At 38.7% G+C, this 27,878-nt stretch overlaps 1 protein-coding gene across 1 annotated transcript in view; it reads right to left on the minus strand.

Moving 5' to 3' along the window:
• Nucleotides 1-27,878, minus strand: part of SLC6A11 (solute carrier family 6 member 11) — a 188,346-nt gene that overhangs the window by 92,733 nt on the left and 67,735 nt on the right. Inside the window, exon 7 of the mRNA XM_060239877.1 lies at nt 10,175-10,309. Within this exon, the coding sequence (XP_060095860.1) occupies nt 10,175-10,309 (135 nt within the window). The remainder of the gene's footprint in view (nt 1-10,174; nt 10,310-27,878) is intronic.

Raw genomic sequence — 27,878 nt, forward strand, 5'->3', positions numbered from 1 at the left:
AGTTCACAGAATCAGTATTGCTGTCAGATGGTAATGCAGCCTCTGTTTACAAACCTCCAAAGAAGGAGAGCCCACCATCTCACAAGGAAGCCTGTCCCACTGAAGAATCGCTCTGACGGGTTCTTCCTAAGGTTTAACCAAAAACTCTTCTGATTTAATTTCAACCCACTGGTTCTGGTCTGACCTTCTGGGGCAATAGAAAACAATTCTGCACCATTCTCTGTATGACACCCCTTCAAGTACTTGAACATGGTGATCATATCACCTCTCAGTCATCTCCTCTCCAGGCTAAACATACCTAGCTCCTTCAACCTTTCCTCATAGGACTTGGTCTCCAGACCCCTTACCATCTTTGCTTCATCTGGTGTTCCCTCAACGATTCTCCCTTCCTGTCCTTCTTTACATTATTATTTATGAGTTAAAAATATTTGTTTTAGTTTTGGTTTGGATTGTTTTAATGAATTTTTAATGATATGTTTTTATAGTTCATGGCCCTGGTTGCACAAGAAGGTGGCATACAAGTTTTCTAAGTAAGCAAGTAATGAAGCAAATAAGTAAACATAATCACAACCCAACCACTCAAAATAGCACATAGCTTGTCTCTGTCCCAAACATGCATCAATAGTTCTCAAAAAAAACCAAACCCCAACATTCCTGGATAATAATGAAAAAACAAAACATTAAAAAAAAGATTTAGTTCAAAAGTCACACAAACCCACAGTTTAATTAAACTAAATAAGGTTAGCTAAGAAATGTTTAACCAGTCATGGTTGGAAGTTGCTTCTTTAAATTTAGTAAGTCAACTATGATTTCACATGAAAAACAAACACTGGACATCCTGGTTGTTCTCTGGCACCAACCTTATACATTACCTGGGCTCCAGAGTCACCGTGCCAAAACTGAAAACTCATCCATCTTTTGCTACCTGTTACCAGCATAGTCTCCTTGAATGATAAAACCACTTGGAAATTAAATCTTCACTGCACAAGTGAACCATAGTTAAATCAATGTTTTTAAGTTATGCCTGACCCAAGAGAGGATCTTAAACCACATTTTTGTATTAGTTTTTTTAATCACAAGTAGGTTTAATAATGGCTATGTGCAATGGACAAAAACCTGGTATAATTTCACAGCACATGCCACAGCAAAAAGTTGTGTAAATTTGTGTTTTGATCAAATACAATGTACCGTAATCTATCAAGTGCTCAGATCTTCCCTTCAGAGTGGAGAAAACACTTTCTGTTTTTTGAACATATATGAATGTGAATATGCTTTTCAAAGAATCTTACAATTCTTTCAGACATAGAATGCTGACATACTACTGGCCATTTCTTACTCTGGAAAACTCGTATTCACATATTTTTAATGATACCATACACACGTACGCACATGAAGCTACCTTATACTTAATTAAACCTTTGGTCCATTATAGTCAGTAGCATCTACTCTGACTGATAGCGGCTGTCTAAGGTCACAGTGTTTCCTCTAAACTGAGTTAGTGTGAGCTAGCTCACAGTTTTTAGCCCCTGGCTCACATTTTTGTCTTAGCTCAGGAAGGATGGCCCCAGAGCAAACTAATTTATACAGTAGCCAAATTGCTCACTCATAATTTTCATGCTGATAGCTCACAAAGCTGAGTTTTGCTCACAATACTCACAGCTTAGAGGGAACATTGAGCTCCTTCAAATTGCCTACTACCTGATCCAATTAGCTGCTGATGCCAGGAATTGAATCTAGGACTTTCTGCATCCAAAGCATAGGCTCTTCAACTCAGTTACAGTTACATTTTCTCATATCATAGGATAGTAGGTGATTTGAATTGACACTGAATTCCCCTTTTTTTGCAAAAATCAAACACAAACCTGAAGGATACTCTCATACAAGTGTAATATAATGAAAATGACTGATATGAGTTATAGTAATTTAGAAACCAAAGGAAATTTTTCAGATCTGAGTTTACTTCCATACTGCACAAATGGAAGGTATACAAATGAAGTATGGAATACTCCTAAATGGAGGTGAATCATGGAATGGAAATGATACAGCCTATGACAAAATGGCTTCATTGTTGGAACTCACTTTTAAAAAGGGGCTGTCCCTCCTAGCAGCAATACCCTAAGTGGCAGGAAGCAGATTAGGTCCCTCTAGGAGCTGGCAACCCAATGGAGGAAGTGGGCAGAGCAGGGTCTGCAAAGCAAAGCAGGCCGGTTCTGCCACACAGACAAAAGATTCATTTTCTCAATTTGAGTCATATGTCATATGACGCTGCCTTATACTGAACCAGACCCTTGGTCCATCAAAGTCAGTATTGTCTTCTCAGACTGGCAGCGGCTCTCCAGGGTCTCAAGCTGAGGTTTTTCACACCTATTTGCCTGGACCCTTTTTAGTTGGAGATGCCGGGGATTGAACCTGGGACCTTCTGCTTCCCAAGCAGATGCTCTACCACTGAGCCACCGTCCCTCCCCTAAGCAAGCCTTGGATATGAATTTTATTTAATCTACAGTAAATGTAGCTGACAGCACAATTAAAGAAGTTATCAACTATCCAAGAATGTTGAAGACAAAACCAACAAGCACACAAGTAAGCAACAAGTTCTTTTGCACATGGAACAACAGCTTCACAGTAATTCCACTACCAGTTATATTTTATATTTATATTTTGGGATTTTACAGTTTGTTACAGAAACAACAAAGCCTGAAGAACAGGCTGATTCTGAACTTTGAAGTTCATTGTTTTTCATGAGGACTTTCACAGCTTTGCTTACAGATGTTCAGTATTTTTAAAGCCTTGGAAATTGTGGTGTAGCAATAAATTAGACACAGCAATTTTGAAATAGGGAATAATATTGATATCAAAATGTATTGTGACTCAGTTTGTACTTTAAAAGCATTCATGAGAAGTTACAGATATAATGGTACAAGCATCTTTTTAAAAAGATGGCCTGTGTTTCAAAAACTACTAAAGAAATACATCACTATGCTATCTGGAAATTGTCATGGTAACAATGTGAGGAAAAACTCCCTTACAGAACATCATAATCACCAGCTCAGTTGCCAGAGCAACTGGAAAAGTGACTCGCACATATCTGGCCAGAGAGTGTGAGCACACCTATCCAAGGGCAAAAGGGACTTATGCAGTACAAGCAGCCATAATGCTACAAAGGCACTCTAGACCGGTACAAGAGTGCCCACCAGGAGAACAGAAGACTTCCCGTCGTTCCATATGACGTCTATCCAAGCAAGTGAGCGGAAGAGACTGTGCCGCCAGGAGCTATCCAGGTGAATGGCTTTGAAGCACTGACCATGGAATCCACCAAGGAGGGCTAACACCACACGCAGAATCTTCCTACCAGGCTTGACTCCATTCCAGCGAAGCGGACAGCTCACGTACACACCAGATGTCACCTGTGCCTGCAAGCAACCTACCCACCCCAGGAGTGGTTAATCGTCCAACTGCCACTTTCTTTGTTTGACGGAACTCAAGACAAAGACTAGTGCCAAGGAGAAGACAGAAGAAGAGAAAGACCATCTTCAGCCAGAGCCAAGTTCCTTTGTACAAACTGGGTGTTACTTAGGCCATGATTTGACTCTCTATTGTCACCCTTTTAGATAAGTCTAATAGTCCTAAGTATCTCCCCACCCAAGTAATCTCTCTATTCTTCTTCCCAACTGTCATTTTGGAGCCTCCCCTTGGTCCATTTCAACCTGAAAGTTCACTCAGGTATCCAGTATACAAGCCAGTCCATTGGTCAGGAATGGGCACCCAATTAGGTGCCACCAATGAACTTTCTATTGGTTGTCGCAGTAGTCCAGCCCTTATGGTCATTGTGAAACCTCCCCTTTTTGGGAGGTCATACATCAGCTGACCACCATTCCTCCTCCCTTGTACCTCCCCTCCCCTAAGGGCTCAAGAGAGTCCTTATAATCTGTGGACTAGCTACCCACAGGTGTGCCTCTATCAGTATCCCAATTCCACTGCATAGATCCATCCCCGATTCCTGATCAGTTTCGGGTCCCTTCTCCCACTTCTTCGCTCGTCACCATTGGAGCCTTCCTTGAAGACTACGATCGGTAAATATCACCCTGTTTGTCTACCCATGTGTTCCCCTATCTGTCTATCTATGTTTCCTAGGACTAAATGTGTGATTTTATGAGTATTTTATTTTGTATGGAAGACTATATTTTTCTTAATAAATTTTAATGGTTTTCCTTAATTAGAGTCCCTAATATTTTAAGCATTACTTTTCTGGACGTGGAATCCTGTATACACAGGTAAAAGATCCTGAGGGAGCCAGGTGCCCACCTGACAATTCCCCAACCTCGTTTTGAGGGCATTTTGGCTTACAACAAAGTGTGTTTTTATGACTTAAATTCAGTAGAGCAAACAGGCATTTAAAAAGCTCTTGTAACTTTAGTATAAACCAAGCAGCACTATTGCAAAGCTGAAACTGCTTGCACCCCCTGCTTTCATGAAGGCACAAGTAGATGTTCGTAACTGTAGGAGACAAATCCTTTTAACAAGACATTCTTGAAAGGTTTCCTTTTAAGAACAACACAGAAGTATTTAAGTTGTTCCATCTACAGACCCTAGTAATCAAGATTAAAGGCAGACTAACTCTTCCAGGAACAGAAGCAAGTTTTTCTGCTATGGGATGAGCTCTTCTTCTCCCATTCTTTCCTCCTCTATTAACAAGTGCACTTGGCTTTTAGTCCTGTAGTTACCTCTCTCCCTGTGCTTCAGCAAGACTTCAGATTATATTCTGATATTGTAAGAGTGAAAAAATGTATGCAGTAAAGTTTCTTTTCCTACCATGTGAGTCACTATGCGTAACCCATGCCCACCTCTTGGAATGCAATCCTAAACAGAGTTATGCTCTTTAAATCCATTGATGGCTGTGGGTTTAGAAGGCAGTGGGCTTATCTGTTTAGCACTGTATTGTTATTTAGTCCCTAAATCACTCACTTGAAGATGAAAGTAATAGATCCTAGACAAACTTGAGGTAATTAAGCAAAGTAGACTTGAGCACATAGGCATAATCATGTCTCCCTCTGTTTGAAGTTGGTACTAAAGTTTTTTTTAGGGAAATGTTGCAAACTACTGAATATACAGTTAATATATGGGAACATGTAGTGTTATAAACAATGCAATTCTACACATTGATTTCATCAATCTTACACTGAACAAATTCTACTACTCTTATGAGATGAGGGAATATACATATTGAGTTCTAAAGTGCAGACAGAGTGCAGGCAGGATAAAAGAAATAGGGAATAATTCCTGATAGAAAATGGGAATAGTGCCACAAAATTATCACTGTGAATATAAACAAAAACAATCATGAAAGTATTATGGAAGTCAGTGCAGATTTTTCTAGCACCCACTTTAAAGAAATACCTGCAAGGTCATACAAAGTGTTGGATATAAACAATATTTGTGTTTGCACAAGACTCTTCTGTTAGTAGAACAGACTATCTGCCTTTCGCCTCCTACTGCAGCCCACTGATCTCCCCGATGAATAGTTTGAGGGGCAAACTGGGGATGTACATCAGGAAGGGAGAATTGATGGAAATTATCCCTGCCCTTCTGTTAGCAAAAAATATATTCTGGATCCAACATAATAATTGTGTTTAAATGAATTGTATTTTTGCACATTTTTAGTGACAGTATGAAACTTTTAGGACATATCAGCAGTCTAGCATTCATCAGCAGTCTATCACCACCCAGAAATTCATATATTTGCTATCTTATATACTGTCTGAGAATGTGGATGAGAAGATGATTCAGGGTCTTCATCTCAAACAGATCATTTGCAATTGCAAAATCATCATATAAAAATCACTATGCACCAATGTATTCAACTGATTAAAACAGCTCTCTTTTAACCAACTGATCAAATCAATTAATTGTATTTAAATACTTTCTTACATTATCGAAGACTTAAAAGATCCTGCTCTGAGTCAATAAAGTAAGTCAAAAAAATTCAATATTAATGTAATGAAAGTACAACTAATTTAAGAAATAAAAACATATTTAATATTTTTCCTTCCTTCCCATGGCTCTGTAACACAGCACAAATGAAAATAGCCTTAAAAAACAAATGCACTTAACTCCCAGCCTGACCAATTAAAATTTGCCCTTCCCAATTAAAACTGGCCTCTACCTGTTAATAAAGTGTTAGTTGATTAATCTACCAATTAAACCAATTAAAGCTGACAGCCTTACTGTACACTAGAAAAATAATCAAAAGGACACCAGAATTCTATGGACTCCTAGCTTTTCACTTCCACTCTTGTTCTGTCTTGCTTTCTCAGGCAGGAAACAGGGCTTTTTCATGTCTTCATCCCTTTTACATCTCTATGTTCCTGCATCCTTTCCCATTTAATAGCAGCTATTCTGCTATAGCAGGGGTGGCCAACGGTAACTCTCCAGATGTTTTTTGCCTACAACTCCCATCAGCCCCAGCCAGCATGGCCAATGACTGGGGCTGATGGGAGTTGTAGGCAAAAAACATCTGGAGAGCTACCGCAGGCCACCCCTGTTGCTATAGGGTCCCTGGTGAGACAGTGCTCAAAATTATACCAGCTTCTGAACTATAAATTCATATCCTGTAGCATTTAATCAAATGAACATTGTACACACTTTAACAACTTCAGAATAATTTCAATAGAACAGCCAAGTTAGTCTGTTGCAGCAAAGTAAAAAGACTTAAGTGACACCTTTTAAACTTAACCAACTTTATTCTATCATTAGCTTCTGTGAGTTAGATCTCATTTTTCCAGATGCATAAGAAATGAAAATGAAAATTTCACCTGTTATAAATCATTCATATGTGAGACCCTGCATAAGGAATTATAAACAGAAATACATTTAATGAACGATGAGCATGGTCACAGATTCCAGTCATCCATGCGGCTCAGTTACAGAGAGAAAAACAAGGGTATTTTCCACACAAGGATGTGTGTAATTTCTCTGTGGCTGCTGAAAAAGAGCAGTTACAATGGGGTTTCTGACCTATCCTCAGATCGCAAAGCATGGAGGCACACCATCCACCAGGCTATCTCTTCCTTTGAGAACGCACACATAGCTTGTCTTGAGGACAAAAGGAGATTGAGGAAGAATCGTATTGCTACAGCACCAAACCCAAAACAGACTTTTCCCTGCAGCCACTGTGGCCGGACCTGCCTGTCCCGCATTGGTCTTGTCAGCCACCAGCGAGCCTGCAGCAGACGTGGACTACTGCACCTTTCTTAAATCTTCGTTCGCGAAGTCAAGCCAAGAGAGAGAGAGAGACAATGGGGTGTCTACATGGCAGGCTTCTCCACAGTTTCACTGCCCTAGTTCCCTGGCAATGGTCATATTCCTCACCATGTGAGACAAATGAAAGCTGGGAATTCAGAGAATCTGAGAGCACATATTGTTGTAAAGTTACTGCTTTTAAGGGTAAAGTTGCTGCTCAACTATTATATGCTGTTCCAATTTGGACTGAAACAATTACTGAAGATCTGGATAACCCACAGCAGAATTTTTTGCAATAGATCTCTGGAATCCCTAAATGTGTGCTCGGAGTTGCACTGTGGGTCAAATTTGGCCTGAAATTCCTTTAAGCTCAAGTTTGGATCAGAGCTCTCAAATGGAAGCTCAAAACCTTAAGAACTACTCCGTCTGAGGTACTCCTATATTTGGTAAGTCAAGATAAATCTTACACTGCTTGGGACAAATTGTTGGACTCCAAACTACATTATCTCAAGATCTCGCAGGATATAATCTTCTACTGGGATATCAAAGAACTTTTCAATACAATGAAAGAACTCATTGAAAAGCTTGATTATTTAAGTACCACTCTGAGGTCCAGATGCACCTGCTCCTCAGCTGCAACTGGAATTCCACCTCTCGAAAAGATGCCAGATTATATGAAAAATGTAACTGCTTCAAAATACATAAGAGCTTTTATCCTCAGACATATGAGTATGCTACCTTCAGGGGTTAACAGTAGATGTTATGTAAAGCACCCATATTAAGACAGGTTATGCCCATGTGACAGTGGGAAAATAGAGACTATAGACTGCTTGATCCTACTTGATTGCTGCATCCATTCAGAGTACAGAAATGAGTTGATTATTCCTCTTGAAGGTTTGTCTTCTGTGTCACCACCTGCTAGGTGACATGGCTTTTGAAAGATAAACAAAAAAAAGCCACTCTGGCCATAGCCAAATCCTTTTCAAATGTTGAAGCTCATCATAAAGCTGTTCAGAACAGATGGGTTGATGGAACTGTAATTTTATCATTATCAACAAGCAAAGAATAATTTTGGTAAGAGTAAGCTTGGTAAGAGAAGATTGCCATATTACCTTAAAATTATCTTCAGATTTCTGAAAATTGTACAGTTTTCTGGATAGAGATGAAGACTTAAAAAACTGATGAGAGGCACTCAATCCTGAGTTTATCTAATGCTATAATATAATGGATTGTGAAGTCTAAATATTATTTCTGATTAAAGCGAAGCATTTCCTTTGCACGTATAGGCTTTGTGAAAGTGGTCTCTTGCTGAGCCTTTCATATAATTGGTGCAAAATACTCTAAATACTGTTGTTATTCAGATATTAATTAGAATCCAGAATCTCCCTCTAAGCAACTACTATCTTTTTTTTTTGAGAATATCAGATTTTCCTAGTGTACATATCATTTGGAGGGACCCATAATTTCCCCTTTGCTGATGGAGCCATGGAAAGTAGGAGTGCTCTTAGAATGTATAAGAATATATTAGTGTCCACAATATGCCTGCTTAGTGATGCTTTCACACAATCTACTACCACATCTATTCTGTGGTACAATAGCACACAGTTGACAAACACTTGAGGTGACACTAAAGGCAAAATATGGAGATATTTTTGAAATCAGTTTTACTCCTAAAACACTCATGCAATGTGTTGCAATTGTACCACTTCTAAAAATACAGTGAAAAAGGAAACAACAATATGGTGTTGCTATATAATAGATAGTCCATCTCATTACATATGGATTTAATACCAAATTATTGCCTTTGAATCTGAACTTCCAGAACTATTCTTTAAAAGTAGTATAGGCACATTTTAACTGGTTAGGGTAAACAGCAAAACATGAAATATATGCATATACATTTTATTAATATAGAGATACCATGATTGTCTTTCTATAATGGAAGCTGAAATGGATTAGATTATTAGAATTAGACTATTTAAAGCAATTTGTAATATTGCCCAAACTTCAAAAGCTAAAAAAAACCCACCACTAACTTACCAAAGATTGTTTTAGAATTAACTAAGAATTTTGGTATCTATTTTAACAAGGCATATTGAACTATAACAAAAAATATAGAGTTTATGACAAGAAGTAAACTCAGCAGTCATTCTAATGAAGACAGACATAATAATAAAATGCCTCAAATGGGTTTCTTAGTCATTGCGTAAACTTAGTTTCCTTCCCATATTTACTAGAAAAGACAGGTGTGTATACTAATGAACATGGCTTTGTTTGCAGAAAAAGCCCAGCAGGAACTCATTTGCATATTAGGCCACACACCCTGACACCACCATTGTTTCACACAGGGCTTTTTATGTAGAAAAAAAAATCCAGTGGGAACTTATTTGCATATTAGGCCACACCTCCTGATGCCAAGCCAGCCAGAACTGTGTTCCTGGGCATTACTGCTTAAAAAAAAAAGCCTTGCTAATGAATCAACTACTAGTCTAACAAAGTTTTACTCATGGTATAAGCTTTTGTGTGCACCCACTAACACAAATTTGTTACACTGTTTTGCCATGTGATCCTAGCTTTGTATCAGTTTGCACTCTTAACCCACCAACTACATGTACTTCAGCCTATTGTACCTTATCCCCTCGTCTGAAGAAGTATGCCTGCATACGATAGCTTACGTTCTGAATAAAACTTTGTTGATCTTAAAGTGAAACTTGACTCCTACTTTGTTCTACTGCTTCAGACCAGCACGGCTGCCCACTTGGATCTATCTGCTATGAAAGAACTAAGACATTTATCCTACTGCTGTGAAAATGTCAGTATCATGTTCAAAACACAAAATACTGTTTGGCTTCGAAGGAAAGCATAATACAATATTTGAATATATCCATGAAATGGGGGGAGGGGGAAATCAGTTGGTTGGTTGGTTATTTGGTCCTACCTGTGGGTCAGAAAGTCGAGACAGATCAGGGTACAAGTAGAATTTTATTCCCTCGGAGGCCCCAGGAAGTGTTACTCCTCGTATCAGCAGAATCAACAGCATGACGTAAGGGAAAGTTGCAGTTACATATACAACCTATGAACAAAACAGAGATAATAAATAATCAACGATGCACAACCCATATACTTTCAGTTCTTGAAAGGTTTCCCTATATTCAAGACATTCAAACATCCTACCAGATAGAGAGAGAGAGAGAGAGAGAGAGAAGCAGGCAGGCAGGCAGGCAGACAGACAGACATAGATATATATATAGATATATATATATATATAAAGATATAAGAATGTGAGTTTAGCTATCGCCAAATTTTGTTTTTATGTTTTTTTTGCCTATTATTGTTAGCATTTAGTATTTGTTTTCTGGTTGCTGAATATATTGAGGAGATAAAGAGAGGATGCCATCTTCACGTAGAAAAGATAGCTTTTGGAGTAGCACCAACAGGAACTGTAACTTCCTAAGATCTAGAGCAATACCACAACAGATAGGCAGCAATCAACCAACTAGTACAGGGGTATCAAATGTGGCCCAGGGGCTGAATCAAACCCCCATAGGGCTCCTATCAGGCCCCCGAGCAACTGGTTGTCATCTGCTTCCTTCTCCATCTCTCTTACTTCCCTTTCCCATCGCCGCTTGCTTTGCCAGGCTTGCTAATTCACACAGAAACTAAAGAGCAACGCCTCTATTTTCTCCTATGGCTGAGGCTTGTGGACGAAGGGGGTTGGAATAGTTTGCTTTGCCAGGTTCTCTCAATCACATAGCAGAGCTACTGAACCAAGCCTCTCTTCCTTCTATTGGCTGAGGCTCCCTCCCTCCTGGTCCCCTGGGGAAGAAAGGAAAGAGCCAGAGCTTCCTTTGCACAGTTCTTTGGATTGCACAGAAGAAAGCACCTTTAAGACTAACAAGTGCTAATGTTTTGAGCATGTTTTATTTTAAGCTTTTAAAAAATCTTTGAGTTTGTCTGTGTCCTTTATAAAGTTTCTATCTCTGCTACCTGGCATTACATTTTATGACACACATGGCCCGACCCAACAAGGTCTCATTTATGTTAGATCCCGCCCTCATAAAAATTAGTTCGACATCCCTTAGCTAGTAGGAGGTATTGTGAGAGACCTCTGAAAAGAGTAATATGTATAAAATACAATCATTTCAGTTCTAGCTTATTCACCTACATTTGAGTTTGTGTTTTTTCTCATGCCTCTTGCTTAAATAAACAATATTAGTAATAAATAAACAATGTTAATATTAATAAACAATGTTAGTGTTAAATAATGTTAGTAATTTTATTATACTTTGTGAAGAATAAATATTTAGTATAGAGTCTGAATGTTTTTTCCTCCCTTTTGCCTTCTAATGATTCCCTTAGAGACAACTCATTTTTCTCTCCACCACCTCTTTTCTTTTCATTGCTTGTATGCTAAGTGCTGTCAAGTTGCTTCCGATTTAACAGTGACTGCATGAATTAGCAATCTCCCAAATATCCTATTATTAACAGCCTTACTCAGGTCTTGCAAACTGCTGTCTCTGGCTTCCTTAAGGGAGTCAATCCATCTCATGTTGGGTCTCACTCATTTCCTGGTGCTCAAACATTTCCTAGCATTATTGTCTTTTCCAGTGACTCTTGTCTGTCATAATGTAATAAAAGTACAATAGCATCAGTTCAGTCATTTTGGTTTCTAGGTAGAGTTCAGGCTTGATTAAATCTAGAACCAGTTTGTGTTTTGCCAATCCATGGTATCTGTAACTCTCCTCCAACACCACATTTCACATGAATCAACTTTCTTCCTGTAAACTTTATTCACTGTCCAACTTTTACATCCATACATAGTAATGGGAAATACTATATATGAATTGTCTTGATCTTGGCTACCAGCAACACACCCTTACTCTTTTCTAGCTTCTTCATGGTTGTCCTTGCCATGTCCTTCTCAACTGCCTTCTGATTTCTTGGTTGCAGTCTCCCTTTTGGTTGATGATGGAGCCAAGGAATATAAAATCTTGAATAATCTTCATTAATAATCTTAAAGTTGTGTGATTCCTCAGTAATCATTACTTTTTGATGTTCGTCTTGTAATCCTGTATTGGAACTTCCGTTTTAATGTTCATCAGCAGTCATTTCAAATCTTCGCAATTTGCTGCCAGCAATGTGGTATCATCTGCATATCTCAAATTGTTAATGTTCTTTTCACTTAGACAGATCCAAGTGGGCAGCCGTATTGGTCTGAATCAGTAGAACAAAGCAGGAGTCAAGTTGCACCTTTAAGACCAACCAATTTTTATTCCAAACATAAACTCTCTTAAACACACTTCATCAGATGAGGGGATCAGGTATTGTGAGTGAGTGTGGGTTTAGCATATGTAATAAGATAAAAAAACCCCAATATCCCTGTTCAGTCCTGGAGAGGTGTTTGTTCCAAGTTTCATAATAATTTGTAATTCAGCAATTTCTCTCTCCATGCTGTTCTTGAAGTTCCTTTTCAGTAAAACAGCTACCTTGAGGTCACCCATTGAATGCTTTGAAAGCTAAAGTGTTCTCTCAAAATTTCTCAGTTCTTTAATTCTTAATGTCAGATTTGTGTCCATTTATCCTTTGGCATAGGGTTTGTTCTGTTTGTCCTATGTAGAGAATGAAGGGCACTGTTGGCATTTAATGGCATAATGTTGGAAGATGAACAAGTTAATGAGCCTGAGAATGTGTAGTTAATGCTGTTAGGCCCAGTGATTGTGTTGTCTGGGTGTATGTGGCAGCAAAGTTGGCACTTGGGTTTATTGCAAGCTCTGGTACCGGTGTCCATGCTCAGATGAGATGCTGTATTGTTGTGGGTGAGGAGTTGTTTGAGATTAGGGGGCTGTTTGTGTGCAAGAAAAGGTTTACCCCCCCAGTACTCTTGAAAGAGAGCTCTCGGGGGAGTGGCTTTGACCAATATCCGGTCAGGAGCCTTTGCCTAACGCTCTCCCAGCTGTCTCCAAAGTTATATCTTTTTTTACCCCTTTAAACTATATTTTTTGAACTTTTGAAAGATGCCTCCGAAAGGGGGAGGGAAGACCAAGCAGAAGGAAAAAAGCTTTCAGCCTTTAACTAATTTCTTGGAACTGCCTTCCATCTCCCACGCAAGGTTGGAGAGATATGAGGAACCAGCTGAAGAAAGTCCTCTCACGGTGAATTTATTGTCTCAAGCTATGTCTAAGTTAAGACAAGAAATACGAGAGGACATAACTTCTGTGCTTCAACCAATGTGTCAGCGTCTGGATGAATTAGAGAATTCTTGTAAACAAGCAACCCAGACAGCACAAAAAGCGTTAAAAAAAGCTCAAGAGACAACATCAGATGCATGGATGAGAGAACGAGTTTTAACAGTGGACTTTCGTGGCCAGGAGCTGTGCTTAAAATTTAGAGGTTTTAAATCAGATGTGGAAGCTGAAATGGACTTATATATATTCATGGCAAATTGGCTTGCTGAAGTAACCCACCTGGAGGTCGAAATTCTCCCACTCATTCAAAAAGCATATCGTGTTGGCAAGGTATGTGAAGACAATTCGTCTTATACCAGAGATATTGTGGTGCAGTTTAAGGATTATCGAATGAGGCAGAGTCTTTGCAGAGGCTAGAGAGAGAGGAGGCTTGGACTACCAGGGGTTAAAGATTCAGGTCTTTCCGGATCTCCCTCCTGAATTTTTAAGAATCAGAAGAGACCTTAAGGACACAACTGCCAAATTGCGGGACTTAAACATTAAATTTAAATGGCTACAATCAGGCAAACTATGTGTCCAAAAAGGCTCCACTTCGTTTACAGCATATGACACAGCCTCGGGTGAGATACTACTCTCTAAATTGACTCCCTCCTCTCCTACATCAAGAGTTAATAAGAGAAAGGAATGCTCTCCTCTCGTCCCTTCAAGGAAGTTCATGTCAATCTGGAAGAAAATATGGACTCTATTTAAAAGAAACTGAAGCAACAAGAAAAGGGAAAAGCTGAAGAAACTTATAATTTATATTTATTGATTTTTCTTTCAGAATTAAGGGCTGGGTGGGGACAGCTGGTGAGAGCACCTGGGTAATATCCCTCCTTGTTTAATTCAGTCCAGGTGAAGAAGAAAGAGTTTGTTCTTGACCTTAAATTTTAAGGTCTCCAGGGACTGTGATATATAGTTAGAATTTATTCTTTATGGATTTTTTTTTGAGAGTAGAAGGAATAATCAAGATATAGAAGAAGAAGAAGGAAAATAAGAAGTTATATTGAATGCTTGTAGTACTAAGTTTTAAAAATCTGTTAGGGAAATTAGCATTGTTAAGCTTAATTATTCCTCTGCTATAAAAAATAGAAAATATAAATAGACTATATAAAGTATATAAATTGGTGTGGAATGGTAACACATGAGATATCTTTAAGTTGTGTTGTTTTTGATTTGTTATTATGGTACACCTACCTGTTGGAACAGGTAGTAATTGTAATGAGTCTATAATAAAAATTTGAGATATGAAAGAGAGCTCTCACTGTCCAATAGAGGTTGTAAGTTGTTGATGATACGTTGAACTGTTTTAAGTTGAGAGTTGTGGGTGACCAATTCAATCTAATCCAATCCAAATACCTTTATTGGCATAGAAATAAAAAGTACAGCACAGCAAATTTACATGGAATTTCAGCTATAAAAACCAGTCAAACATCAAGAAGGGGAGCTAGTCTTTTGCTCCCTGATTGTTATGGCAGCCAAAAGGTACTTTGCAACCAGGCTTGTGATATGGGAACATTGGTCAGATAGTTGAAAAAAAACTAACTTTGCTTCAGGTAATCCATAAAAATTAGACAGAATAGGTTTGATTATACAGTCCCGCACTTCCCCATAAAAATCACAATAAAGTAAGATATGGACGACCCTTTCAAGGTGCCTTCCATTACATGGGCAGACTCTATCCTGATAAGGGTTGTTGGCAAACCTCCCAGACAATACTGCTGAGGGTAGAACATCGAGTCTTGCTAACATAAAAGAGCGGTGTAACTGGTAAGTAATCTGGGAAAGGTAGGCAGCAGGCAGCCCATGATCTGGGAAGATACCAAATGCTAAAGGGGAACAAGTTTTATGTCCAGAAGAACAAAGGGACTGTTTCTCAATATCTAAAATCCTCTGTTTCAGGATTCTGAATGCCTGCGTTTCACTTAGCATATAGAAGTTGTCCAAGGGTATACCTATGGAATGTATTTTCTTCTGGATCTGACTATACCAAGTGGAAACGAAGGAATCCGCTAGCATCATATGGATATAACTAGCAGGGTCTGCCCTAAAGTGTAGGCGTAGCCAAAACTTTATAGTTAGTAGCCATGCCCTGGTCTCAATCAAATGGGTTCCAGTCTCTAGGCACATTGCAGCATAGATGACACAGTTGGGGACCCTTAAAAAACGGTGTAAAAATGCTGTCTGAATTTGCTCAAGTTGGAAATTGAGGGCGCAAACCCAAATGGGGATCCCACATAACAACTGAGAAACTATTTTAGCATTAAAAACACGAATGGAAGCTGGGACAAATTGGTTGCCATTCTTGTAAAAAAAGCTAACCACCGCAGATGAACTACACCTTGCTGAGATGACTGCTTGCTTGCGTTGTACTGCCCAGTTATGATTATATTGGAAAAAGACCCCCAAGTATTTGAAAGATTTCACCTGTTCAATATTATTTCCCTTGAGGCACCAGCTTTGTAGTTTCCAGGACTTTGAAAAAAACTAAAATTTTGGATTTTACATAGTTTATAGACAGGAAATTTGTCTCACAGTATGAAATAAAAGTGAGTAACAGGCGCTTGAGGCCCTTCTGCAAACGTGACAGTACAACTGCATCGTCAGTGTAGAGCAATAAAGGGATAACGGATGGCCCAAGTTTAGGGGAGCGACTATCAATGGAGAGCCAGTTTGGTGTGGAGAGCCAGTTTGGTGTAGTGGTTAAGTGTGCGGACTCTTATCTGGGAGAACCGGATTTGATTCCCCACTCCTCCACTTGCACCTGCTGGCATGGCCTTGGGTCAGCCATACCTCTGGCAGAGGTTGTCCTTGAAAGGGCAGCTGCTGTGAGAGCCCTCTCCAGCCCCACCTACCTCACAGGGTGTCTGTTGTGGGGGAGGAAGGTAAAGGAGATTGTGAGCCGCTCTGAGACTCTTCAGAGTGGAGGGCGGGATATAAATCCAATATCTTCTTCTTCTTCAATAGCATTTAGAGAGGGGGCCAGATCATTCAGGAATAAATTAAACAAATAGGGGGCTAGAATACAGCCCTGTTTGACTCCTCGATTGGAAATGATCTTTGAAGTTAATGCACCTAGGTCGTTAAATCGCACTTGACAGCTATTAAGGAAATACATTTCATGAATAAGAAAAAGTAGGCGTTTATTCAGACCCATGATGTCCAATTTGTTCCAGAGAAGATTCCTTTTAAATCAAAGAAGGCTGCAAACAGCCTTCTTCCCCCTCGACCACTGTATTTCTCTATCAGATGGTTAAGAATTATACAGTGGTCCACTGTAGACTTGCCAGGACAAAATCCGATCTGTTCCCTACTTGGGAGATTTTGCTGTTTCATCCATGAAGTGGGTTTTCCCAAGAGGTGTCTCACATATAATTTGCCTGCTATGTCAAGCAGACTAATTGGGCGATAGTGTTCTCATTCTTGTGGGTCATTTGTGGGTGACCACAAGTGGTGTTCTGTTATTATCTCTTTTGGGTCTGTCTTCTAACAGGTTTCCTCTGGGTATCCTTCTGGCTTTGTTAATCTGTGTCCTGACTTCATCAGGTGGATACTTTAGTTCCAAAAAGGTTTGTTGTAGATCCCTCAGGTGAGAATCTCTGTCAGCAGGATTGGTGATTCCTTGGTTATGAATATGAAGCTGTGTTCATGTGATAATCTATTTCTGATACACATGAAGAACTTTAACTTGCAAGAGGTAAGAATATTTTAGATTTTCCTATGTATTAAATAATAATTACTGATTTTATCTTGGATCTAATGTGTGTATTGGTGTCTCCCCCACCATAAGTATGTGGAAGTACCCTCTGTTCTCACATAAGAGTGGAGAAAAGCCTATATTATCAACAATGCCAACCCTGTCCTGAAAAATATTCTGGCAAGTTTTTCTGTTGATGTAGCCTATGTTGTCAGGCATCCCTATCCCAAAACAAAACTTCTACTTTTATTCTCCACCTATTTATCCTCCTCCATTTGCTTCCTTACGGTAATTTATGCATTCCGTAACTTGTTATGATTGGGTTCATCTTGACAAGTGCTTAAAGATTCCTGTATTTTTTTCCCCCTTTTCTCAACACATAAACCTCTCCAAATAAAATGAGAACTGCACAGTTTCTAATTGCACAAGATCCTGGTTTAATTGCCTGTAATTGCTTAGTGTATTAATTTGCATACCAATGCTCAAACTAGTTGTTACAAATCACTTCTATGCCTCTGCAATGCCAATGTCTTCAATGAGGAAAACAAAAACAAATGTCCAGTCTGTCTGTGTTTGTACTACCAGCTTTTTAAATTTGAGGTTAGTTTTCTAGAGTACCTTATCAGAAATCACAGTATACAGTTTACAGTGTAGCAAGATTAATTCAGAAGAGATGATACTGAGTTAAGAAAAACAATATAGCACATCATTAATCTTCTGAAAGAGAATAGGCAGCATCTATCCTAGTAAATTTAGCCATAAAAGTTAAAAATAGGTTTCTCAGGCTGCCATTATAACACATCATTTCACACTCATCATAGCAACTTCAAATCAAGATCAATTAGGTAAAATGAGGTGGCTGCAATTAATTTCATTCCTGTATTTTCCTTCTATTATGGCCACAAAATATTCATAAAATGTTCTTTAGTTGACAATGAATACTCTCCCCCAGTACTTATAACATGCAGTGTTATTTCTTATCATTCCTACACATTAGTTATAGTCTGTGATGATGTTGCTAATAACAAATTTAAATCTGTATAGCATTAAACATACCCATGTGTATGTATGTGTGTGTATTTAGACACACACATATATCTTTAATTTCAAATACTTGGAAATGAAATCCGAACTACAAGATTTTGGTTTAAATTCTGTTTAGATTTCCCCAGGGAACAAGGGGAGGAGCATTTCACCAACTCCTCCCTTTTGCAGCAGCCCCAAACACCCCAAAATGCTGTTCGGGGTGGGGAGAGACAGAGGATTACTGTCAGCATCAATTAAAGATTAATGACTGGGAGTAAAGGCAGGTTGAGAGCCTATGTTCTAGACAGCTCTGTAGGTATTCAAAAGTTATCAAGCATATAATGTGTATTCTCTAACCTTTCTGAAAGTAAACCAGGGAACGAGGCAAAGTTTTCTTTGGGAATTTCTTTAATCACATACTTCTACTTATGGTTCTTTTTATTCCTGTTAGAGACTTTATCTGTAATTGCTTGATTTGTATTTGATTGACATGCATATTTAAAGATTTTTATTTATTCTTATTTGTAAAATTAGTTTAATATTTTGGTATCCCTAGCTTAATAATTATATAGTTGTTCCACATTAAGAGACATTATGCTTTATTCTTTTTGCTTTGTCAGTGAGAAAGAACCTCCAAGGGAATTTCAGACAAATCAGGTGTATAGAACACTGCATACAATGGAAGAGTACATTCCTAGCTCTGCCACTTTAGTACAAAAAATAAACAAGACAGTCTGATGCTCTAAACCAGGAGTGGCCAAACTGTGGCTTGGGAGCCACATGTGGCTGTTTCACCCATGTTGTGTGGCTCTCAAAGTCACCACTGCCCTGTTGACCGGCTTGGAGAAGGCATTTGTCTCTTTAAATCACTTCTCCAAGCAAAGCCAGCTGGTGGCTTAGAGGATGCATTTAAATTCATAGTTGCTTTCTTTCCAGCTCCCAATCCCTCCTCCCTTCTCCATCTATTTTCCTTCCTTCCCTCCTTCTTTCCTTCCTTCCTTCCTGTCTTGTGGTTCTCAAACATCTGTTTATTTTGTGTGGCTCTTATATTAGGCAAGTTTGGCCAAACCCCTGCTCTAAAAACTCAGAAAACACTCCTCCCTCTTATCCTGACCTAGCCTCATTTGCCAAAACCTCAAAACGCCATATTTTCCTCTTTGCTGTTACTCCTCTTTAAGAACATAAGAACATAAGAGAAGCCATGTTAGATCAGGCCAATGGCCCATCCAGTCCAACATTCTGTGTCACACAGCGGCCAAATATATATATATATATATACACACACACACACACACACTGTGGCTAATAGCCACTGATGGACCTCTGCTCCATATTTTTATCTAACCCCTTCTTGAAGGTGGCTATGCTTGTGGACGCCACCACCTCCTGTGGCAGTGAATTCCACAGGTTAATCACCCTTTGGGTGAAGAAGTACTTCCTTTTATCCGTTTTAACCTGTCTGCTCAGCAATTTCATCGAATGCCCACGAGTTCTTGTATTGTGAGAAAGGGAGAAAAGTACTTCTTTCTCTACTTTCTCCATCCCATGCATTATCTTGTAAACTTCTATCATGTCACCCCTCAGTCGACGTTTCTCCAAGCTAAAGAGCCCTAAGCGTTTCAACCTTTCTTCATAGGGAAGGTGTTCCAGCCCTTTAATCATTTTAGTTGCCACCAAGCCTGATTTCTCTGCCCCACTGGCTTCCAACATCTCTTGTCTTCCTCCTATTTTTTCCTTGGAGACACTAGAAAGAGCCATGGGTGGGCTCTGCTAGGCTTATCTGTAGGTAAAAACATCTTGCTTAATAAGACTACTTCTATTAGAAAAACATCTGTTTTATTTCATTCCTCAGTTTTGCATAACACATTTATTTCTGCTCTTTCCTTCTTGCTATTGATATTTTCATGAATAATACCCCAAGTTTGGGCCTGTGTATAGATAGGTTGAAAGGTGTATAGATGGGTTGAAAGGTGCATGTGTGAAATCCATTTGTGAAGTCCCTTGCTACTCTGTTGATACAGTAGTTCATACCCATCCAAAAAAGTTCAAAAGTGTTACCTTCATAACGACAGATTCCAGGGAATTACCATAAACAGTATGCTATACCCAGAAAACAGAAAGTTTTGTAGCCCCCTTCTGACTCATGAAATGTATGCCATGATAAATGTATTATTTTTTAAAAAAAATGAAATTATTGCTGAAATTATTCTTGTTTTCTTTGAAATTATTCAAATGTTTGCCTTCAGTAAACTCAAAATTTTCTTCATTAGGCACCAAACATTCTATTTATTTATTTATTTTATCCCACCCTTCCCAGGAGCGTGCTCAGGGAAGTATAAAAGGACTTAAAATGATTTAAAAACTATGACATCAGTGACTTTTAAAAGATGGCTTCCAAACTATGCCACATTGTTTCCTTGGTGTCCTGGTATTAATTTGGTATGATTGATGTAATAGTTGATGACAAGATACTTGTAGAAAGACATAGTGGTTGAAAGACAGAAGGGGCCAATTAATATCTAGGAGAAGCACTATTCCCCATAATGTTTCAATGCCTGTTGCAGCATATTTAAATCTCATCCAAAAAAATTTCTTGCAAACTCTTACCATACATGAAAGTTTAAAAATATTTATGTGTATGGTATAGTTATCACTATATATGACATACTGGATTATATGCACAATACAAATGGATGGTATCTTACGAATGGTTATCATAGTCTAAATTTAATGAAATATTTTAAACTTAACCACTAATTTAAACAAAATTGTCAAGGCAAGGGGAAATCTAATTATACTAATAAAAGAAAAATACTGTACACAAATAATGAAAAAGCTTAGAAAACTGAGATTGATTGAAATTTATATTATGCAATCTCCACCCTTTATATAGGAGTTAGCCAATAGTTTGTTTTCTGTGTTTTTATAGCCTAAACAAACCCTCATTAATGTTTAAGATATAGTCACATTCCATTTCACTGCTATTGCAGTCATCTTGACTCTAAAACATAGTGTCAATTAAAGAAAGATCTCTGCTACACAAATACAGTTGGAAAATAAATGTAAATTATTGTAAACTGCTACTGCAATTTGATGCTAACTGCACTTTTCTGAGAAACACAAGTGATTCCTATATAAAAATTTCTATGATTAGTAGCTTGAAGATATGTTTAAATGCTCAGTGGTTTTAAGCAAAGAAAACAAACATTTTAAAACTTCAGACAGAGGAGGCTGGATAGCCTAAAACTCTGCATGCATCTCATGAATGTTCTACTTTCTTCCTCTGAATACAGAGATCAATCTTGGACTGCATGTTAAAGCCTCACTATGAAGGACCATTCTCAGCTATTACTTCAAGCTGAAACAAAAGACACTTCAGGAGATACAATCATTGCTGCCTAGTTCCTTTTCCTGAGACCTTACAATGGCCCTCAGTTCCTTTCTTTTTTCGCACATCTTTCTCTTCTATTTTCTTCTGCTGTCCCTTTACACTTTCTTTATGCCTCATTGAATCCATTGGAGTCTTTATATGGTCCGCTATTGAAAAAAAAAAAACTTTCTGTGTGGAACTAGTGACTGAGTCTTAACTGTTGGCAAGACAAGCTTAACTCCTTCTGATTGGACTTCTGCAAAATTAGAAGGTACACAGAGTCTGTTTCTGAACATTGTGATGCAGATGCAGATGCTGCACTTCTTAGATTTACTATAAGCAGGGCTTTTTGTAGAAAAAGCCCAACAGGAACTCATTTGCATATTAGGCAACACCCCTGGTGTCACCATTGTTCCACACAGGGCTTTTCTGTAGAAAAAGCCCAGCAGGAACTCATCTGCATACTAGGCACACCCCCTGATGTCAAGCCAGCCAGAACTGTGTTCCTGCTCAAAAAAAGCCCCGACTGTAAGTGCTTGGAAGTTTTCTGTTCCTCTCCCTCTCCTAAACAGGTAGGCAAAAGTAAACTTGGGGGGGGGGGCAAGAGACTGGTCTCAGCTGGGATAACCTGCCATTTCCTGGATGTTATTCCCAAGGTACAAACTTTTTGTAATGTCCTTGCCAGTTCTAGGATTGCATTCAGGGGATGAATATGCAGTTGCCACTGTTTCTAAATGTAGCAGTAGATTATGTCTCATTTATTTTTATGGTAAGAAAAATGGCAGAAAGCCAAATGGATTTTTTTTCCAAACATTTTTATCTTGAAGTCCAAGCAACAAGATATTGACATGCAAATAGGCTCATTAAAACATAATACAGAACAACTGTTAGGGGGTGGCAAGATACCAGGCCCCAACTGGAAACTCCCACAGGACAAGGGAAGAGTTGCCCCCTTTAAAGAATCACTGCCTGAACTACAGCTGTGGGAAGTAGTGTTTTACCGCCGATCAGTTGATCGGCCAGGCAGATCTTAGCATGCTGGTAGGCTGGCATGACAGCAGATGAAATTTAAACACTGAATTTAAAAGGCCAAAACCAGCACTACTAGAAATAAAATGGCAGCAAGTTAAGTTGGCAAGACTAGGTGTAATATGTTCTCTTTTCTTAACTACAGCCATCAACCTGGTTAATGCATTCTGTATCGCAGGGGTGGCCAATGGTAGCTCTCCAGATGTTTTTTGCCCCAGCCATTGGTCACCCCTGCTGTATCAGTTGCCATTTCTGGATCCTCTTCAAAAGCAAAACATCTGATCATGTTACAGTTGTCATCTGGGAGTAATTGAGGCATAAATGTCTGTGGCTTGCTTATTTGTTTGTTTATTTATTTATTTAGATTTCTATCCTGACCTCCCATAAGGCTCAGGACAGGTTAAAACAGGTTAAAACAGATTTAAAAGGCAACAAAGTAAGATTCCATGCATGACATAAACAGCACAATCACAGTTCAAAACTCTGCCTCAACAGCCAATGCAAATCCTCAAACTGAGGAAGCTGGAGTGGAGTAGGGGGGGGGAGGCCAAATTAAGACAACCATATTTCTTTCCAAGAAAGTGCACAGTTGGATATCCATTGTAGTGTCAGATCTAAGAAAATGTCCAAGCTGCAAACCCTAGGCCTAAAGAATAGTGCTGCAGAATCAGACAAACTGATGGAAGGTACACAACCAAAAATCTTATTCTCGTTTATGAGCCAAGGAATAGGTGTACATGTTCACAAGATGCCTGGTAAGTAAACCAGCTTCCCTGCACAGCATAGCAAACCGCATTACCAGGGTATAAACTGAAAAGTCAGATGGAAAGAATGGTAATATTAGCTTTACATGCTGCATCCATTATATATAAAAATTCAATTTATAAATTCTAATTCTAATCTAGGTAAGGTATGCCATTTAACTCTTTCATTCCAGCTACCCCCCAGAATGTTTGGATGGCTAATTTTTCCATTGATTGGCCTGCCATTAACTATCAGCAATTTACGACTTGGTGGGTTGGTTGCTTGGTGCTCAGGATATTTACGGTGGTTAGGGGACCAGAAAGGAGCATATCCTCAACATATTTATCTTATTTATTTTAACATTTACATGCCACCTTTTCACTCAAAGGCAGCAAACAATTATATATATATATATATATATATATATATATATATATGATCCACTAGAATACAGTGTGTGAGATAATAGATAATAATAAAGATGGGGAAGAGTAATCTCCCTGGGGAGAGAACTTCTCAGCTTTGGTGCCACCTTTCTCACTTCAGATGATGATGACACAGATGATGATGGCACCCATAGCAAGGTACCCAAAGATGACTACCATGGTTGGGTAAGTTCAGATGGGAGGAGGCAGCCCTTAAGGAGTGTTGGTCCCAAGTCATATAGAGCTTTAAACATCAATACCAGAACCTTAATTGGGCCCAGAAGAAACCATCAAACAAGTGACTGGGACAGACTGCTGGATAAATTATCATGTTTGGGCATTGCCCATGATGTGACAGAAACAATGCATTGACTGGAATTGACCCAGCTCATTAGAAGATGTCTGAGGAACTTTGAATATGAGAGTATATTGATCAGAACTCACAGAGTGTGGTCATCTTTCTCAGCAGGCTTTCTTCCTTCAACAAAAATGTCAAACTATCTATTTGAACTAACTCTTCCAAAGTATAGAAGGGCATTCACACTTGTGTGGCTGAATGACCTACCTTCAGCAGAGATGTTAGGAAGATTCAATGGAACTCCACATTCAGATAGACTGCAATTATAGCAATAACAGAATTAATTCTGTGGATCATATTCTTTTTAGTGTCCCAATTTTTCAGATCAAAGAGCTGATCTCTCCATGAGTTAATCAGGACTATGTCTCTTAAGAGATGAGCCCCATGGCACAGAGTGGTAAACCTGCAGTACTGCAGTCAGAGCCCTCTGCTCACGATCTGAGTTTGATCCCAGTGAAAGCTGGTTCAGGTAGCCGGCTCCAGGTTGACTCAGCCTTCCATCCTTCTGAGGTCGGTAAAATGAGTACCTAGTTGCTGGGGGGTAAAGTGTAAATGACTGGGGAAGGCAATGGCAAACCACCCTGTAAAAAGTCTGCTATGAAAACGTTGTGAAAGCAACGTCACCCCAGAGTCGAAAACGATTGGTGCTTGCACAGGGGATTACCTTTACTTTTTTTATGTCTCTTAAGAAGTTAAATCATTCTGGTTATCAAACAAACCACTTTGTGTGTGGAGAAATTTCTGGCAACTGTTGTTAAGTTACATGATAACTTTTGTAATATTTTTTTTTTTCAAATGATTCTTTCCTTCTGTGGGATGAGGACCTAGTGTTTATGACTCTGGTTATAAAAACAATAATTAAGAAGTAAGTCAGTCTTATTTCAACAGTAGGTTTTTATATAACTGGTGGTTTACTGTTTTAAAAAGTCAACTTGAAAGTATTTTTAATATCCTAATTCTGAGACAAGTCCATATTTTGTCCATTTGGCTGAGATGGACCAGTGTAGGACCATTACTGTCCACAGGGCTTTTATGTACAGTAAGAGACTGTGTTGTCATAGGAGAAAAGGCACCTACCTTTATACTGAATTTTTCAAGTGAACACAGAAGCAATCCAAAACTGACACTCAAATTCACTTAACTATGTGCAAATTCATTGAGTATAGGTAAATATTTGCTTTTGCACATATCATGGATCTTTGTATGTCTATCTATATATAAGGAACTCCACCTTCTAAACAATAATATAGCAAACCACAAAATTGTCAGGCTATATAAAGGTTCCTTTTGTTTTGAAGGATCTTTATGCTTCCTGCAGTTGCCCTCATCCTATACATATTTGTCTAAATAATGTAAAAGATAGTATAACCTTCCCTCCTACTTATCAAAATAGGTTTTTCCTTCATAAATGTTAAGTAGTTTTGCATGAGGCAAGTTTAAAATGCAGCTTTCCTTTCTCAAAAATAGGTCAACTTCTCTTTGATCATTTACTATTTGAATAGCTTTCTGTAACAGAGAAAGATACAGGAATGACATAAGGAATGTATTATACTGTATGCAGGTAAACCACTAAAAGCAGATACATGAACCCTTCCCCCCTGCACCCCCGAGCAGTTTTCTGTTAATTTATGACTAATCCCCTGCTGCATTATTCCTTAGTCCATAGTTCAATTATTCCTTAATCCAATATATAAAGGCTTTCTCACTTCACCTATTGACAGTTTGTTTAAATTTGTGCATTAATGAAACATACTTCTGAGGACAAAGCAGAGAAATTCATATCATGTTTTTTTTCATATACAAGTAGAAAATGCCTCCAATGTTCCTATAGCCCTTAACATACACAACACACCTACACATTCCAAACTTTAGTAGTTTTAATATTTCTTCATAATCCTCTCCTTGCAAGCTTTCCAGAAAAGATTAGGCCTCCCACAGGTACAAACACTTGAATTATCAAAGTTATAATAATACTTCCTAAAATGTATTGAGACCAGAGGTAGCTGCTATAGTTCAACCATTTATTATGCACATACTGATAACAGGAACAACAACTACAACAGGCCCCAAACAGGCTGGAGCTGGCTGCCTAACTAACTTTCCAGCAGGTGGCTATTCCCCCCAACCTAAGGTGGCTCAAACAGTCCAAATACATAACACCCCTTTCCCCTTAGGTGTAACAGTCCTGAAGATGTCATGGCAAGGATCTGACATGCTGTGACTGATGCGAGTCCTGGGCTAGGATATCTGACATCCTTTGATTTTGCTCATGTGATCCTACACCCTCAGCCCCCTCCCCCCAACCTGTGTCAAGAAATTGATCTTATATCACAGTCACTTTGTCTTTAAATGTTTGGTCTTATGTTGAAAGAGCTGGAGTCTTTTCACATGTCCGGCTGTCCTCAATAAGGCCCGGACTTTTTCAGAACTCTCCGTGTAAAATACAATTTTAACTTGGTGTGAATAATAAGTATCAAAATACAAAACAAATATCACCAGTACATATCACCAAGTTAAAACCTCATAAGTTCCACAATGTTCCTACTGTCCTTATGTGGCTGAAAGTCACTATATTACATTCAGTACAATGTTTAAAAATAGGTGGTCCAATCACTCCACAATGAAACCATCTTCTGCCGTCCACACAACAGCAGCATGCAGTTCTTTTTTTGTTTCCTCCACTATTATGCACATAAGCACATAATGCACATAAGCACATCATGTGTGCATACACGCATAGGTCAGAAAACATTATGTAGTTGTGCAATTATGCACATATCACTAAGTAGTAAAAAAAATTGTGACCGTAAACCGGATGTCTGAGGCTCCTTTTGCTCTGGGACAGTCTTCAGACATCCAGAAGTTGGTTAATATTGCAGCAGAACTATCCAGATGGAGAAAACTACGAGGTGAAACCGGACAACTCAAAAAAGCACGGCAAAGGAGCATGTAACAAAATAATTTGGTTTGGAGAAGGATTGGGGGGGGGGGAGGCAACAATGATTGACTACTGGGAGGCAGATGCTGCTGTCTGATCAGCCACTTTTAATCCGGTAGGAAACAGCAGCGGCAACTGATTAAACTGTGCATCTGAACAGGCCTATGTGTATTTTTGTTGTACATCGCCTAGAGCCCGGCATTGGCCGGGATGAGGCGATTCATGAATAAATGAATAATAATAAATTTATTCATGAATAAATGAATAAATGTAATGAATAAATAATAATAATAAAATGACAACACCCCATAGTTAAGTATTTACTAGATTGTAACCAAGGTATCTAAGGCAATTTGAAACATCAGGTGTTAGCAATTGTTTGTGTGTGCCTGTAAGTAATTAATACCACCTGAGAACTGCCAAGTCAATTGGTTTTGACAGCAACCAAACTAGACCTAATGACAGTTGGTGATCTAGATCCACCTTGTTGGAAGATCTATATTAGATGAGGGATGGGATTGGATAGCCAATTAGAACATGACAGCTGGGCTACTATAAGTGAAGCCCAGAGCTCAGTAGAATTATGCTATGCATGATGCTTGAAGATGCCTTGAGAAAGACACCTTCAGAGGTCTTCAGGATGTCTACTCTGCTGAAGATGCTGCTTATGTTTCTCCTGCTATTTGAAGCTGACAGTAGTAACTTATTGGTGAGCTGGTTAGTTTTGCTCTTCTGCACAACCTCATTCCCTAACTTGTATCTTTGTTATCTGTTGTAAATAAATTCTCTTTATTATTATTTTAATTGAAGTGAATCTCTGGACCAAACCCA

The sequence above is a fragment of the Heteronotia binoei genome, chromosome 5, assembly GCF_032191835.1.
Source record: "Heteronotia binoei isolate CCM8104 ecotype False Entrance Well chromosome 5, APGP_CSIRO_Hbin_v1, whole genome shotgun sequence".
NCBI lineage: Eukaryota > Metazoa > Chordata > Lepidosauria > Squamata > Gekkonidae > Heteronotia > Heteronotia binoei.